This window comes from Rhinatrema bivittatum, chromosome 3 (assembly GCF_901001135.1).
Source record: "Rhinatrema bivittatum chromosome 3, aRhiBiv1.1, whole genome shotgun sequence".
Classification (NCBI taxonomy): Eukaryota; Metazoa; Chordata; class Amphibia; order Gymnophiona; family Rhinatrematidae; genus Rhinatrema; species Rhinatrema bivittatum.
Window position 1 is genome coordinate 376,251,336 of NC_042617.1, and position 18,528 is coordinate 376,269,863.

Below are 18,528 nucleotides of genomic sequence, written 5' to 3' on the forward strand. Positions count from 1 at the left end.
TTAGATCCCTTTTCTTGCTCCACATAAAAACTGCTGTATCTGAGTATAGTCTCAAAACCAATTTGGGGTTTACGTTAGTATATTTGGTGTTTATCATCATTTTGAAGAAAGGAACCCCATTTTCTGTTCGGTTATCAGGTTTATGTGGGGCTTGCTTCAATTGAAGGGAAACCCCATGCATGTTCAATGAAGATGTAGCCACCCCTTTCCACGGGGGCTGCCATCGGAGACTGCAGAGAGGGTGAGTGAAACTGCTGCACCCCGGAATGGGGTTCGTCCACAAAGATTACCATATATACTCGTACACACGTACTATCTGCATATACTATCCATGCATACTTTATACGTATAGTATACTCTTCTCAAGGTTTACGCATACATGCATGCCAACCGCTGAAACAGAGTGGAATTAGCTGCACAAGTTAAGTGGCTAACTCTAATATTAACCGTTAACTGCTTAAATTATGTGGCTAACTTTGGTCGTGCCGTTGACCTGTTTTAAAGTTAACGCACTGCATGATGTTTTTCAGTATGGACATGGCTTTTCTTGAATTCTTATCTTCCTGATAGATTGCTCATTTTAAACCTGTACTTATACACGGGTGAATGCACATAGGCGATTTTGACATCAAAATTCATTTATCGACTTAGACATGAGATCAATTTATACACGAATATATACGGTAATCACTTGTGGACCAGAAATATTCTAGAAGGCCCAAGGGGAGATTGGCCACAAACTCAATGTCCACACCTTTTATTTTGGTTCTAAACAAAGTAGAATTTATTGTAAAGACCACAAAGACAAAATGTAGAAAGTTTTAATCCTCCAAAAGAGGTCTCAATATCAGAAATAAGAGGAGCTTATTTTGATTCTTCTTCAATGGTATACGTTTTTCTTTAGATATTACTGTTATTTGATTATAAGGGTAATTAATGATATATTGCTTTATTTTGATACTTTATTTGTAAAATTGCATATTATTTTGCTTTGCCTGTTATAATTCAAGAATTAAAAAAAAAAGAAATAAGAGGAGAAAACCATTAAATTGAAGTACAATTATAGTCTTTCCGCTTCATACTCCTTCACTCCAAGGAATTAAAGATCAGTTGCTAAATCCTTTCTTCTGCCAGGGCTCCAATCCCATAAATTCTCAGCAAAATGCCATAACAAAGTCATCCATTGTTGGCTACTCCAGGTAGAACAGTTCCTCTTTTCCTTGAAGTCTGATGTTCTGGATGACACAGTAGTCTGGAATGCTGCTAGCTTCAAAACAGATTCTTCTCTTAGCTAGGGATCCTGTGCAAGGAGCCTAATACCTCTCTTCTCCTCCTCTTCCCGTGCTTCTCCCCAAGTGCTTGTGGAAGCACCTTTATGCCCTTTCATCAAACCCATCCCCTTTGGGCGAATGACACCTCTTGCTATCACTCAACACTATTTGTACACTCCTGTGAACCCTTCCAAGACCCTCTTACATAGGAAAGATCTTGCAACTTGCAAAGCACTGTAAAATCAGAACTCTCTGTCCTCTTGTTGAACTCTTTAGAGAGCAGGAACTCTTCAGAACTCCTTTCTAGTGGCCTTAGCCAGGTTACAAAGATTTGCTAGTTTTTACGGGAAAGTTCTAGAAAACATTCCATTTGATGCATGTGGTAGTCTTGCGATCAACTTGTTGATCTTGTGTCTTCAGAGAACACCTGTATAATAAGTAAGATTGACGCATAACCTAATGCTCTCACGTTTTGGGAATTATTCTTTATCGCTTTCTCTCTTTGCTAATTAAATTGAGAGTTGGTCTGGTGTCATGAAGCTCTGTTCCTACACATGCTTATAAGCTTCTTTGGGAAAATTCTCCAGACATCCTCCAATGCACATAAGTTATGTTATCCGTGTATGTGACTCCATTGGATTACTGTCAGACGACCATTTATTAACTTTCACTCCACAGCAGTGAAGTCATCTCTGATCACTGTTATCCTCCTACATTAGCAGGTTTTAATTGAAGCAAATATGAAATAAACAAATAAACCTTTTCTTTTATATTGATAAGCATAGCTTTACTTGTTCCACATGTAAAAGACAGAGTTAAAATGTTTTCAACTTTCTCTCTCTTTCATCGTATTGTTACCTGCAATAACCTGTTCTAAACCACCTGGGCATTTCTGGGAGTATCAATAAAACCTTAGATTTGAGGGCTCTTACAATCTGTCATTACTTTTATACTGTTTTGATTTTTGTTGTTTTTAAATTAATTTTTTTATTAAGACATCAACATCGATAATGAATATATAGGTCCAGAAACATCTCACTTCAGACTTATATTTCACCTATACTTCACCTATACATACTTTCAGCCCTATTAACCATTTTATACCTCCCTCCGCCCCCCCCCCCCCCCCCCCACACACACATATTCTTAAATCTAATACAATGGTTAACTGGATTTTCTATATCATAACAAAAATGGTTCCCAAACCAGCACATGATAGGATACCCCATTTCGTTGAACAGCTGTGAGGTAACTCAAATAATAAACTTCCAAACTCTGCTATAAACCTTTCTTTAATCTTTTTCCAACTGGCAGCTAGTGTGTATCTACTGCATTCAAAAGTGCATTATTAGTCTCTTCTTAGGGGACCAGCTACTTGGATATATTAAACATAGGAATATTTTAGGGACCCAAAGGAGTTGTTTTGACAGCAAATTATTAATTACTGGGGAAATTGCTTTCACACTGCTCTTGAAAAATATTTAGCAACTATCCAGTCCTATATTTTCTGCATTGCAGCTAGTTGTATTCAACCTGTTTCTTTCCCTAAGATGATTACTGGGCTATTTTCGTAATAGTGTAGTGTTTGCAGTCCCACAGATTGTGCCAGTTTTCCCTTTGAAAATTAGGCTGGCTATGGACGAGCAAATAGTGAAAGCCCAGAGCATACTTTGCTTCCTCTGACCTTTCTCTGTCTGCCTCATGTCCATTCCTTTCTTCGAGCATGTAAAAGTACATATGCTGTGACTAGTGCACATACTTTTATCCCACAGACTTGGGAGGAGGGCAGTTTTCAAGGAGGCTTTTTAGGCAGCTATGTAAAAAGATTTGAAAATTGTCCTCACCAGGTAGCAATACCCTTAGTACACCCAGCCCTAAAGAATCCCAAGGAAAAAAGTAAACCTTTCTCTAATTTTCTTTGCCCATATTTGTTAAGGAAAAAGAAAATCTAGAGAGAGTGCTGAAAGAAGAAGCAGAACGCTTAAGGCAAGAGAGAGAGTGGCAAGAACGGAAAAGAGAAAAGGAAGAAAAGCTGAAAAGGGATCAAGAACAGCAGGCTCTGGAAGAAAAAGCCCAGAAACTGCGTGATGGTAAGTGAGCTAAAACTGTTAGCATAATAAAATGGGAAAAAAATATATAGAAGCAGAAGAATAACTATATTGGCACTACTTTTTTTGGTATACTGGATGCGATAAAGGGAGGATGACTTAGCATCACTGGCGATGGTACAGTCTAGTTGAAACCAGAAGGATCAATGCCAGCATGTTGGTAGTGACTGAGTGCCATCCATCAAGGCCATAGAGATGAGGACAGACTTGTCTGGTCCAGGTGATTTGCTACTCTTTAGTTTGTCAGTTTGTTCTATTATATCTTCCAGGTTCACCATGATTTGTTTCAGTTCCTCTGAGTCATTACCAATAAATACCATTTCCAGCATGGGTATCTGTCCAACATCCTCATCAGTTACATTGAAGCAAAGAATTCATTTAGTTTTTCTGCTATGGCCTTGTGCCCCTTTTATCATCTAATAGTCCAACCAACTCCCGCACAGGCTTCTTGATTCAGAAGTATTTGAAAACGTTTTATGAGTTTTTGCTTCTATGGTAGCTTCTTTATGAATTATTTTTTTACCTGCCTTATCAATGTTTTGATTCTAAGTTGCCGATGCTTATGCTTTTTCCTATTTTCTTCACATGGATCCTCTTTCCATTTTTCAAAAGAAGTTCTTTCGTCTATAATAGCCTCTTTTACCTTGCCTTTTAACTATGATGGTAGCCATTTGGCCTTCCTTCCCCCTTTTTTTAATGCTTGGCTTGCAAAATGGAAAAATTCTTATCTGTTAAAGGAAAGGAAATTATTTCTGCTACAACATTCAAGAACATGTGTGTTTCATCCCTTTGTCCAGCAGATGGAGGCAGAGGATTTGTTTTTATGCCATCACTGGTACATATGACACACACGAAAATGGTATAGCCAGTATTCATCTATCAAAACTAATTTATTTAATAACTAATCAAAAAAATACCTAACTATATAATTAATCTTCAGTAATTTTAAATCATTTTACAAATTTGTACTTAGTCTTTCTAAAAACATTAAAATGTTAAAACTTTCTGATGATCTGCTCAAACATCATAATCGATTAGCTTCAAAAAGAAGAGTTGCCTTTCAGAAAATTTTATCTTGAGCCACACAACATTTTACATAGAAGAAACGTGAAAATGAAATTCTACAACTTCTAATTACCAATCCTTTTCTTCTTTTTTTATTTTTTTTCTAAACTTCCCAGGTGGGTTTTGTTAACTGGTTTAGCAGAAATAAAGGAAAGGAAATTAACAGGAAAGATATAATTTCTCCTTCCTCCTCTTTTTGCTACACTAGGCCAGAACATATGGGAAATACCAAAGCCCATTCATTCTGGGTAGGTGGATATTAAGCCCACTTTTAGGACTGATGCACCAAAGGTATCCAATCTGTAATGCCTTGCAAAAAAGGACTTACGGTAGTTGTCCAGATTGTTGCTTTAGATATGTTTATTAGCCTTACTGCTCCTACGTCTGCCCAGGAGGATGATTGCCCTTGTCAAATGAGCTTTAATAATGTCAAGGGCAGGCTTAACTTTGGCATATATGTTACAAGGTATCGTCTCTTTAATCCATCTAGCAGTTGTAGCTTTAGAGATGGTCTCGCCTCCAATCAGTGTGAACAATTATTTAATTTACGAAAATCATTTTTACTTCTAGATATTTTATAAGAATTAGTCTTAACATTAAAATTTGAGAGATTTTATGTCTCCTCTACATTCTGCCTTCTGGAAAGCTGGCAGAAAAATTGTTTAATATGAAAAACTGATATACTTTCAGCAAAAAGATGTCACTGGACTTCTTTGTGAACTTAAGGAAGGGGTCCCTACAAGATAAAACATGTAAGTCTGATATTCGCCTAGCTGAAGTGATTTGATTTAAGGAACACAGCTTTTAACATTAAGTCCTTAATTGAAATTTCACTCAAAGCTTCAAAGGATGCTTTGATTAAAGCATGTAACATTAAATGTATTTTCCATTGTGGAATTATTGATCTTTGTGGTGGGCGTAAACATTTAACTCAACAAAGGAAATCATCTTTATGGACTGCTAAATAAAATTTGTTAATGGCTTAAAGCCTAAGCAATTTCCATATGGCAACATACACAATTCAAAATACAGAGAGACACAAATCAAATTCCCTTTAATTGTTCTTCTAAAGCATGAAATTGCTGCTGTTTGTACCTTTTATTGAATCTAGATCTAATCCTTTATCTAGATCCTTTGAAGAAAGGATAGAATATCCCTAATCTCTGATTGCCAAAGAGATAAAACTATTCTGTTTGCAATATGCTTCAAAAATACACCACATTTGCACATAGGCTAGAGATGAGTTCTTTCTAGCCTTTAATAGTGTCCTAATCATCAAAGGTAAATATCCCTTTTTAATTAGTTTTTACCTCTCAAGAGCTAAGCTGTAAGTGAGAATTGAGACTGGTTATCCATTGTGATTGGGACTTGTAGAAGCCCTTTGACTCCTGGCAACCTCAAGGGTTAGTCGGCTAGAAGTCTTTTTTTTTTTTTTTTAATCCGCAGATTGGTCTCCTTTCCCAATCTGGGGCCACAAGGGCCACTTGTGTTCCCTCTTTCTCTGTTTCATGTATTATGTGCCCTATTATTGGCCATGGAGGAAAAACATGCATCAAAATTCTGAACCAGTCATCTATGGCCTTACTGCTAAATCCCTTTCTTCGGCTGTAAAATCTTTTGTTTTTAGCCTCCATTCTAAACGGCTGTTTAGAATGGAGGCTAAGAGAACCACCTTTAAAACCCGTAAATACTACCCTCCTCCACCCCGGGCTCATCCAACCAGACCATATCAAAAAGGTCAAGCCCGCCAGGCCTGAACTCAGAAAGCGCAACCAGCTTCACAACCTGGTCCTTCCTCGGGATTTTGACTCCCCACTAGAGATCAATTGTCAACTTCCTCCTTTACCATTTCTGCCAGTAGGCGGCCCGCCTGCCATTTCACCAACATGTGGCGCACAGTCACCACAGATCAGTAAGTCCTGTCGGTGGTGGCTCAAGGTTACCATCTCAACTTCCTTTCTACACCATCGGACTCTCCACCTTGTCTGGGGTGGAATTTAACCGACCACTTTCCACTTCTACAGGAGGAAATAAAATTCCACCTTCAAGCCAATGCCATAGAACTAATTCCCGCTCTACAAAGGGGAAAGGGCTTCTACTCCCAATATTTCTTAATACCAAAAAAATTGGGAGGTATTCGTCCCGTATTAGATCTTCGTGCCCTGAACAAACATCTACGAAAGGAAAAGTTCAGGATGGTAACCTTAGGCTCCCTTCTCCCTCTTCTCCAATAGGGAGATTGGCTTTGCTCTCTAGATCTACAAGACGCATATTAACCCCGTCTCACAGAAAATACCTTTGATTCCTAGTCGGATGCCGGCACTTCCAGTACCATCTGCTTCCGTTTGTTCTAGCATCAGCACCTCATGTCTTCACGAAATGCCTAGCAGTAGTAGCATCATACTTGAGGCGGCTAGGCACTCACGTCTATCCTTATCTGGATAACTGGTTATTGAGGACCCCGGCCGCGGAGGCAGTTCTTCACTCCCTCCATCTCACTTTGCGACTACTACTATCATTGGGATTCCTAGTCAATTATCCAAAGTCCAACCTGACTCCGTCTCAGCTCCTTTCCTTCATTGGAGCGGATCCCAACACCATCCAAGCGAAAGCTTTTCTTCCAAAGGACCGCACGCATAATCTGGCAATGCTTGCAAACACTATTCGAACTTGCCAAACCACAACGGCTCGTCATGTTCTCATTTTGTTGGGCCACCTGGCGTCCTTGATCCATGCTACACCAATGGCTCGCCTTGCCATGATAGTAACAAGGTGGACTTTAAAGTCCCAGTGGTCTCAAGCCCACCATCCAATGTCCAACATTGTCCGCGTCACCAGGCAGCTTCGTCTCTCACTGACTTGGTGGATTCAGGAGTCCGATCTAGTCAGAGCACTACCTTTCCAATCTCCAGAACCTCAAATAACGCTGACAACAGATGCTTCCACACTAGGTTGGGGAGCCCATGTCAATAACCTGCAAACTCAGGGAACCTGGTCTGCAGCAGAATCACAACATCAGATAAATTTTCTGGAGCTCAGGGCAATAAGATATGCCCTTATAGCCTTCAAAGATTGTCTATCCCACAAGACAATCCTAATCCAAACAGACAACCAGGTAGCGATGTGGTTCATCAACAAGCAAGGAGGAACCAGCTCTTACCTACTGTGTCAGGAAGTAGCACAAATCTAGGCTTGGGTTCTCTCACATTCCATGCTACTGAGAGCGACTTATCCTGCGGGCGTGGACAATGTAATTGCGGACAAACTCAGTCGCACATTTCATTCCCACGTGTGGTCCCTGAACCCCCACGGTGGCGGAGAAGATATTCCAACAGTGGGGGTATCGGAGTATAGACCTCTTTGTGTCTATTCACAACTGCAAAGTGGAGAACTTCTGCTCACTACATCGCAGTCACAGAAGACCATCAAGAGACACCTTCACCCTCTCATGGTCAAGGGGTCTCCTGTATGCCTATTCTCCACTTCCACTCATAAGCAAGACTCTTGTGAAGTTACGACAGGTCAAGGGCTTCATGATCCTCATAGCCCCTTACTGGCCGCGCCAGGTGTTGCTCCCCATCCTTCGCGACCTCTCAGTCTGTCAACAAATTCGCCTAGGTTCAGATCTGTCTCTGATATCACAGAACAACAGACAACTGCATCACCCGAACCTCCACTCCCTGTCAGCTTGGATGTTGAAAGGTTAATTTTACAATCTCTAAATCTCTCGGACGATGTTTCCCATGTCCTCGTAGCTTCATGAAAGCCTTCCATCAGAAAATCTTATCGGTCCAAATGGAAACGGTTTTCCTTGTGGTGCACATCAAAGGAAATAGATCCCTTTACCTGTCCTACAACGAAGTTCCTAGACTACCGCTGGAACTTGTTGGAGTCTGGTCTCCAAACTTCTTCCATTCAAGTCCATGTCAGTGCCATAGACGCATACCACAAAGGCATAAGGGGATGTTTCGCTTTCAACACAACCCCTCGTAGCGCGCTTCATGAGAGGCTTACTACACCTAAAGCCCTCATTGCGCCCTCCGGCCCCTGTTTGGGACCTCAATGTGGTGTTAGCACGGCTCATGAAACCTCCGTTTGAGCCTCTGCACTCCTGCGAGCTACGTCATCTCACTTGGAAAGTGCTTTTTCTTCTCATTATAATGTCAGCTCCCAGAGTCAATGAGCTACAGGCGCTGGTAACATATCCACCTTACATGAAATTTCTCCATGATTGTGTGGGGCTTCGCACTCATCCTAAATTTTTACCAAAGGTGGTTTCTGAATTTCATTTAAATCAATCCATTATACTACCTACTTTCTTTCCAAGACTCCACTCACATCCAGGTGAGCGAGCTTTGCATTCCTTGGACTGCAAGCGTGTACTAACCTTTTATTTGGAACGCACTGCAACCCATAGGAAGTCCACCTAGCTATTTGTTTCCTTTGATAAAACTAAACTGGGAATCCTGGTGGGCAAGCAGACCCTGTCCTCCTGGTTGGCAGTCTGTATTTCTTTCTGCTACCAGCAAGCAGGCCTTCCGCTTCCGGGATGCGTTAAAGCGCACTCTATTAGAGCAATGGCAACATCGGTAGCACACCTTCGTTCTGTACCTCTTGGTGACATCTGCAGGGCTGCCACATGGAGTTCTCTCTATACCTTTGCAGCATATTGTCTGGACAAGGCTTGCACACAAGATTCTATCTTTGGCCAGTCTGTTCTGCGCAATTTATTCTCAGCTTAATAACCCAACTTCCTTCCAGCGACCCACTGGGAATTTCAGGCTGCCCTCTTAACCAAACCCACCCTTGTTGTTTTACCTCTTGCATGTCATTGGGTACTTTTGGTACATGTACTCAGGCATCCTTAGCTCGCTATTCACCCATATGTGAGGACTACCATCCTGCTTGTCCTGTGAGAAAGCAGAGTTTCTTTCCTGTAACAGGTGTTCTCACACGACAGCAGGATGTTAGTCCTCACAAAACCCGCCTGCCACCCTGTGGAGTTGGGTTCACTTATGATTTATTATTTTACATAAGAACATAAGAAAATGCCATACTGGGTCAGACCAAGGGTCCATCAAGCCCAGCATCCTGTTTCCAACAGTGGCCAATCCAGGCCATAAGAACCTAGCAAGTACCCAAAAACTAAGACTATTCCATGTAACCATTGCTAATGGCAGTGGCTATTCTCTAAGGAGCGGATTTTCAGAGCCCTGCTCGCCTAAATCCGCCCAAAACCGGGCGGATTTAGGCGAGCAGGGCCCTGCGCGCCGGTGAGCCTATTTTACATAGGCCTACCGGCGCGTGCAGAGCCCCGGGACTCGCGTAAGTCCCGGGGTTCTCCGAGGGGGGCGTGTCGGGGGGCGGGCCCGGTCGTCGCGGCGTTTAGGGGGCGTGTCGGCAGCGTTTTGGGGCGGGTATGGGGGCGTGGCTACGGCCCGGGGCGGTCCGGGGGCGTGGCCGCGCCCTCCGTACCTGCCCCCAGGTCGCGTCCCGGCGCACAAGAGGCCCGCTGGCGCGCGGGGATTTACGCCTCCCTCTGGGAGGCGTAAATCCCCCGACAAAGGTAAGGGGGGGGCTTAGACAGGGCCGGGTGGGTGGGTTAGGTAGGGGAAGGGAGGGGAAGGTGAGGGGAGGGCAAAAGGAAGTTCCCTCCGAGGCCGCTCCGATTTCGGAGCGGCCTCGGAGGGAACGGGGGTAGGCTGCGCGGCCCGGCGAGCGCCGGCTATACAAAATCAATAGCCTTGCGCGCGCCGATCCAGGTTTTTAGCAGATACGCGCGGCTCCGCGCGTATCTACTAAAATCCAGCTTACTTTTGCTTGCGCCTGATGCGCCAGCAAAAGTAAGCCAATTCGCGCTATTTGAAAATCTACCCCAAAGCGAACTTAATAGCAGGTAATGGACTTCTCCCCCAAGAAATTATCCAATCCTTTTTTAAACACAGCTATACTAACTGCACGAACCACATTCTCTGGCAACAAATTCCAGAGTTTAATTGTGCGTTTTCGCTCGTACTTTTTGCTACAAACGAGACCGAAGGGGGACCCCTGCTGGATGCAGGGTTAGTGGCATGCTGGGCATGCTCAGTGAGCCAAGTCAAAGTTCTAGAAACTTTGACAAAAGTGTTCCGTGTTAGGGCTCCATCCTGATGATGTCACCCATATGTAAGGACTAACATTCTGTCCTGTGAGAACACCTGTTACAGGTAGGCAACTCTGCTTTTTCTGCCCATGTAAAAAGATCTGTCTCCTCAGATGTCCCTTGATGCCAACTTCCCCCAGATGTTTATGAATGCTACTACAGTTGTGTTGCTTTCCCCCTGAGTATTGCTTGAAAATAAAACAAGGTCAATCTTCTTGCCTTTGTCTCTAGGTGATTTATAGACCACAAACGCGCTCTGTCTGTGATGGACTTTGTACATACTGATCCTGACAATGTACTCACTCCCCCACCCCCCCAGGCTGGCACCTATTGTTAATATCAGCTCGGAAACTCTAGGATTACACCTCTCTCTAAATTTGGTTTGTGCGCCCAACAGAATAGGCTTTCTCTAATGTAATCTGGAAGGGGAAGTTGATAGTTGTAACCTTGTACCTGGGGCTTCCATCTCAAGAGTAGAGCTAATTGGAGTTTTCATGGGAGCCCTTGACCACAGGACTACGTGTATAGTTGATGCCATGGTACCAAGAACCTGGATATAGTCCCAGGCTTTCGGTGCTTTTTGACTTGTGAAATTCTTTTTGTAATAAGAATTTGGAGATTCTTTTTGGAATTAATGTGACTAGATCATCTGGGTTTCTGAAGCAAGTTTACTACTCGATTCAGCCAATTGTCCAGGTATAGATTTACCATAATCCCATATATCCTTAAGAATGCTGCTACTACAGTCATTACCTTTGTAATAGTTCTGAGGGCTGTTGATAACCTGAAAGGCAGAGCTCCAAATTGGTAGTGTTTTCCGATGTATACAAAATTAATAATATTTCTGGCTGCTTTCTCTCATAGAGAGATGAAAATATGCCTCTGATAAGTCCAGAAAAGGATATTCGCCTTTCTGGACTGAAGCCACAGCTAAGAAAAAGTCTCCATAGGTTTGAAATTACAAATTAGATTAACAACCCTGCTGTTGCGCCTTTGGAAGCACTGGATATATTGCTTGCAACCTTAACAATTTGTTTGTGTGAATAACAGCTTCCTCTGCACTCAGGCAGGCCAACCCACACCAGTGGGTTATGCACTCCTACCAGCTGATGGAATGCAAGTCTTCAGAGGCTACTGGTGGACAGTCCTCTCAGACTACCACTCAGGAAGGATTTATTGCATCAGGGGCCCATACTGCATGACTGTCCGGGTCAGTTTGTCTTATGGTTTGACCCTTTGAGAGAGCTTGATTGCTGAAGCATGGTTATTCTTCTGCAGTGATTTCCACTTTGCTCTGGGCCAGGAAATTTTCTGCATCTCCAGCTTATATTAGGGTTTGGAGAATGTTTGAAAGCTGGTGTGAAGAATGAGATTCTCACCTTTTTATTTTTTTTTTAATTCTTTATTTATAGCTTTTTAATTTAACAAATCAACAGATTCATAACAGAAAACACAGATGTCATACACTGTTAGAAAAAAGATATGTAAGAAACTTTTTCAAAAGATATAATAATTGTATATGACTTCTTAAAAAATAAGTCAATGATTCAAATTCTGATTCTAATTCAGGCAGAAGAAGGGAGAATTATTATACCATTACATTCTAAAGAAAAACTATAAGATTTTATACGGCATGATACACTTACATTTTTTACTATCATGGCTCTGGGGATGATGTGGGCTGTTTTTTTTAAGATCGATAAACCCTGCCAATTGTTCTAGTGTGAAGAAAATATTTCATTCATCCCTCTTTTTATCTAAACATTTGCAAGGAAAACGCAAAAGAAAGGTGTATCCTAAAGCTATTACATCTTGGCGAAGATTTAGAAATTGTTTCCATCTTTGCTATGTGGCCAAAGCTAAGTCAGGAAATATCTTTACATTAGAATCATAATACGTGATAGGATATTTCCTAAAGTAAGTTTTCATGATTTTATTTACTTCATAATTTGTGACCAAGGAAATTAACAAAGTTCCCTTATCAATAACCACTAATTCTAAGTTTTCTAAGAAATTTGTCAGATTACCTTGAAAGGGAACATTTAACATATTATTCCTAGAGATAGGTAAAAAGTAACAGGTATTTACTATAGGCATATCCGTAATCAGAGAATCCCAAGACTTCAGCAAAAAATTTCTTAAGTGTAACATATGGAGTCTCTCCTACTATACGGGGAAAATTCTCACCTTTTTAAAGTTGAAATTCCATTGATATTGGAATTTTTGCAGGAAGGTTTGGTTAAAGGCTTGGCCTTAAACACTCTGAAGTTGCAGATAGCAGCTCTTTGCTATGGGGGTGGGTCAATGGTGGACTCTTTTCTTCCCATCCAGATGTGTCCAGGTTTTTGAAGGAAGTTAAGCATCTATGTTTTCCCTTGTAGTTACCGGTGCCTTTTTGGGACCTTAATCCGGTCTTGTATAATTTTGGCCACTGCATGGTCTCTTTGTGGCTGCTCAACTTAAAAACAGTTTTTCTGGGGGCCTAGTGCTGATGTTCAAATATATGGGTTAGCAGCATATGATTGCTTTCTTTTCTTGGTGCTCCTCTATTTAGGGACTATGATAACTGATTCTTTTTACAGCCTTATTCCATGCTGCCCTATGACCTTGTCCACCTGATACTTAGTCTAAAGATTTATAGTTTGATGGGTGGGAGGGAGGGGACTAGGTACTTGACCTGTATTTGGGTACTTGCCAGGTTCTTGTGGCCTGGTTTGGCCTCTGTTGGAAACAGGATGCTGGGCTTGATGGACCCTTGGACTGACCCAGCATGGCAACTTCTTGTGTTTTTATGTTCTTATTATATATATTAAAGACAGCTTAGGGTTTCAGTTTGGTTATATTATTTTGTTTACTTGCATTGAACAATGGTTATACTTTTATTGTGCTTTGTATAAGAAAACAACTTACTCAAGCATTTTGTTGTAATATTGTTTTTAATAAAAAATTGTTAATTAGAAAAAAACAGTTTTTCTGGTAGCAGTCTGTTCGGAACGGCAGGTCTCCAAGCTGCAAGCTCTGCTGTGAGCCATTTCTATAAATAACTCTGTGAGTGGCACAGCCTAGGACTTGAACCTTCCTTTTTGCTGAAAGTGGTTTCAGAGTTTCATTTGAATCAGTCTGTTTCCCTGCCCACACTGGACAGGGATACAGGTGGATGTGGCTATCGTCTGTTGCCTGCCTTGGTTGTTAAGCGGCATCTGGTGCGGTACTTGAAGATTACTCATTCTTTCAGAAAATCTGATTGTTTGTGCAGCATAGTGGAAGTAAACAAGGAGAAGCAGTAATGCAGACATTGGGTGAAAGAAGTCATCACGGCCACCTATGTGGATGCAGATGCCCCATTACCTAGACAGGTCAGGGAGCATTTCACTAGAGCTCAGGCAGTTTCGTGAGCAGAGTTTTGGTTGTTGTCACCCATCAAAGATTTGCCACGTAGCGACATGGTCCTCCTTACACACTTTCTCCAAGCATCACTGCTTGGATGTTAGGACTCAAGAGACACGGCTTTCAAGCATGCAGTGTTGATGGGACCATAGGCAGCCTCCCACCTTGTTCGAGAGTAGCTTTAGTATATCCTGTTGGTGTGGACTGGCCTGCTTGAGTGCAGAGGAAGGAGAAATTTCTACTTACCTGATTTCCTTTCCTTTAAGGAAGGCAAGCCAATCCACAACACACCCTGGGCTGCCTACTTGCTTTTAGTGTGTCATAAGAATATAAGAAATGCCATACTGGGTCAGACCAAGGGTCCATCAAGCCCAGTATCCTGTTTCCAACAGTGGCCAATCCAAGTCTCATGTACCTGGCAAGTAGACCATGAAGGATGTCATTTCTGTTAATTTGAAGGACTGGTAAATGATATAACCAGTCTTTAAAATTAGTTGATATAAACCTTTATTTGCTGAGCTCAGTGTTTCCCAGTTGGTTGGAAGCATGATTGGTTGACTGTTAATATGATGGTTGTCATGTTAAAGTATAATCAGTTTGGCTTTTCTAGAGATAGTGGCGGGCTGATGTCAGTGAGTCAGCTTTACTCAGTCTCCATCTGCTGGTAGGAGTGAATAATCCACTGGTATGGTGTGGATTGACTTGCTTTCCTTAGAGGAAAGGAAATTATCAGATATGTACTAATTTCTCCTTTCTTTGTACAGAATGGACATGGAGATACTATAATACCTCCTGTACTGGGTAAGCCAACTCCAGCACGTACCCATTCTGGTAATATCTAAGACCCACTGGTCGGTTGTTATGCGAATCCACTCTTTGAAATACTGCTGGAGAAGGCCACCTATTGGCTGTAACAGAATGGACTTGCAGAACCTGATTGGGTATTCTCTATGGAGGTGGCTGTTCTAGATGCTTCAGAAAATGGTCCTTTGGCTCCTCAAAAGGACTACATCTTTCCTCTTATCCTAGTTGATTGAGATGCAAGCTGCCTGCCAGGGCAATATAGTCTGACTTCTCTATACCGGAGGTACCCTCTAGAAGCTCAGAAACTCATTCTGAACCTGTCTTCTGGAAACTTTTTTTGGCTTAGCCTCTCCTAAATTTCTAACTAAACACTCAAGTTCCTCTTCAAAAAGGAGTTTCCCTTTAAAAGATCATTTGCATAGGTGACGTTTTGACCATCAGTCTGCTGCCCAGTGGCAAAGCTGCAGAAGCCTTCTTGCACCCACTGAGAGTGCTAAAGATTTTATTACTCCTCTTATTAGGTCATAACGGAGCTGTAGCCAGGTCATTCGGCACCTATGGCCAAGGGGAAAAGTGCACCCTCACTCTGAGCACATCGTACAACACCCATGATCTTGGAGACTCCTGTTATATGTAGGGAACTTTTATTTTTATTTTATTTTGCTCCTTTGGATTTCCAGCTCAATTGGAACCAGTACAGGGATCCTGGCGCCTGGAGCCTTATTTATTTATAAAAATATATAACCCACTCTATCTGCAATTCTAGGCAGGGTACAAAATGGCATGCATATTAAAACTTATAACCATCAAAAGGCTCAGAGAAGACAAAAATATATATACATCCACACATCAAATACTGTTCACCATGTTTAAATTAATTAGGTTTCTAATGTTGAAATAATGAGCATGGACAATATTTGTATCTGTATTTTACGGATAGATCAGACTCATTATCATCAGACATATCCAGTGTACATAATCTAAGAGGCTGGGAAACTGCCCAAGAAGTTTCTCTTTGAAAATCTGGGGACCAGCCAGAGCCATGGGCACTTGCACACCTGCAGACTTTGCTCTTGCTTTATACAGATACAAAGTCAACACTATAAAGCACCTGCAGGAATGTCAAAATGAAATCCCAGCATGTTTGCGATTCCATCCTCCCCCTTAAAGCCTTGTGCTCCTCCTCCCCCACAGTAACACCTTCCCCACACACAATTAAAAATTGAACATTTAGAATAGATAAAAAAGAATATTCAAAGTACAGTCTTCTGAGTAAAAATATCATTAACATGTACATTATATTTACATGCACTGCTATAGTGCCAACCAGAAAAGCAAAAAAGATGCTTGGAATTCATATGGTATTACATCTATGGTAACACGTGCTGGGTGTGGGCTTGGCCTTGAGAAAGCCTTGAGTAAACTGAAATACAATAATATAGTAAACCTCCTATACCTACCTATGAAAAGACAACACTGTAAATATTACACCAGGTCCTAGAACACCAATTCACTTCCTATTAGGAAAACAGAACAAGCCAAGCTGTTATAGATCACTACACAGAAACTACAAACTAACAGAATCCCTCACCTCAGTCACACATGCAGGACACAGACAGACCCTGAAACATAGAAAAAAAAAAGATTTATAAAGTATAAATAGAAACAAGTAGACAAAAATCGAACTGGAAAACACAACAAGCCATACTCTGCATGCAGTGCAAGACTGGAAAAACAGAAACCACATTATTTCTCATAAGGCATCAAATAAAATCAAGAAATATAAAACAATCATAATAATAAAACTATATTAATAAAATGAATAAATATTTCAAAACAGTGATAAAAAAAAAACATCTAATAATGCAAAACTCATAAAACTTTTCCAAATGCCAATAAAATATTTCAAAACTGCAAACAAATCAAATAACATGCAGTAATAAAAACTAATAAGGATTTTTTAATAAATCCCTTGTTTTCCATCCCTGGCAACTTTTGATTTCCAGATGCCCTGAGATTATCATTGATTATCAGAGGGAGAGTAGGGGGATTATTGTGCAAAATCTTTCTCCTGTCTCTCTCCTACACCTACACACATACACCCTCACTCTCTGCCATGCTCAGTCACACCCTCACTCTCTGCCATGCTTAATCACACCCACACACTTCTCGCTCTCTCACTTGTTTTCCCCCCCTGGAAGCAGAAGGAGCAGCAGCCTCCTCCTTCAGCCCCAAGATTCACCAGACTCCTCTTTCTAGCATCAGGGCCATGCTGCACCTGCTCCTACTCCAGACTTAGAGAAGGCCAATACTGTATCTTCTGGCTGGTGGGTGGTGCTTCTCCTCCTGTGCCTGACTGCCAGGAGAAGAGGGGAAGCTCTATTTCTTGTGGCCCTGTGGGCCATGCCGCTCTAACTGCCACTGGGGGAGAAGGGAGACCAAGGCATTTTTTCAAGCTGGCAGGCGCTCTGCTTTTCCTGCTTCGACCATTTATCTTATCTGTGGACCGCATTGCTCCAGACTGCAGAGGGAGGGGATCCTGCTCAGACCACCTCCGCTGGGCAGCAACATTGATATTTTTGTGCTTATTTCCCCCTCTCCCTTCAAGGATGGCTCTGAAGGGGAGGCGAGACAAACAAGAACAGGCGCAGCATTTCATTCTCTGCCTCCCCCCCCTCCTCCGGCAAACCTCTGGGCTGTATTGGGAGGAGGCTTTTCCACAACACTGTGCGAGCCCTGGCTTCTATGGCTGTGGCCATATCTGCCATAGGCAAGCTACGGCTCAGGGTCATAGAGGCCATCAGACAAATAAGCTGTGGCTGATTCTAATCTTGTCACCATCTCACCTTCTGCAGATTGCTGAATCCAGCACAAAAGTGCTCTTACAACATAGCTTAAACAGACAGCAGCAGCATTAGCAGAAAAAAACATGTTTAAAAGTCATTCTTTTTTTTTTCTATCCTGAGGATCCTTCAATGCTGCTCCACCTTCACCGGCATAGTTGTCTTTCTAGTCACTGCAGAAACCATCACATCTACTTTAAGCTGCAGAATTAAATGCTCTTGCATTTCTGCAGGCAAATATTCTCCAACACCGGTAACCAGCTTCCAGTGACTTCCACTCTGAAAATATCATTCCCTCTAACTCTGAATGAAGAGGAAACGTAGACGTGATATTTCACATACCCTTTATAATTGGTTCTCAGTCTGGGGCTCTTCTACTTTACTCACTGACAACCTTAGCAGAGTTAGCTTGTGAAATCAAGGCTGATATCTCCTCCTTGTGGAAAAGATTTATCACATCCTCATCCCCCTCTGAAAAAAATGTTTCCCTCTTCTAGGGATACATAACTGCTGCCTGCATATTCCTCATCTGGATCATAAATGCACTGGGGAATATATATTAGAAACTTCTTTAATCTCTGTGTCTTTAGAGGTCTATTAATAAAATGTGGCACTTAAGTGGGTGATGGTAGACTTTGAGATTGACACTCTTCACTTTCCCCTTGACCTTGTAATGCACGAAAAGCCTGATGCAGGAACTTGAAAAATTCTGGTGAGTAATCCCTTTTTGATGGAATGCTAAAGTCCATTATTGTGTCATATTTCTGAGTGTTTCTAGTATTAGCTGCAGTGGCTCCAGGTGCCCCAAGGAAAGCTTTTTATTGTACTGGAACCTGATCTCGATGGAATCAAAATGGCCACCATGACATTAGCAACCACAGATTTCTGTGACTCAACGGGATCCTGCA

General features: G+C 41.8%; 1 protein-coding gene and 1 long non-coding RNA gene across 7 annotated transcripts in view; one reads left to right on the forward strand and one right to left on the reverse strand.

Annotated features, from left to right (window-relative positions):
* The window catches only part of LCA5 (lebercilin LCA5), a 212,250-nt gene that overhangs the window by 163,464 nt on the left and 30,258 nt on the right, over positions 1-18,528 (forward strand). For all 6 annotated transcript variants that reach the window (XM_029595558.1, XM_029595559.1, XM_029595562.1 and 3 more), the window contains one exon: positions 3,208-3,361. In XM_029595558.1, the coding sequence (XP_029451418.1) occupies positions 3,208-3,361 (154 nt within the window). The remainder of the gene's footprint in view (positions 1-3,207; positions 3,362-18,528) is intronic.
* Positions 1-18,528, reverse strand: part of LOC115087879 — a 147,047-nt gene that overhangs the window by 63,534 nt on the left and 64,985 nt on the right. The gene's annotated exons all lie outside the window — the stretch shown is intronic.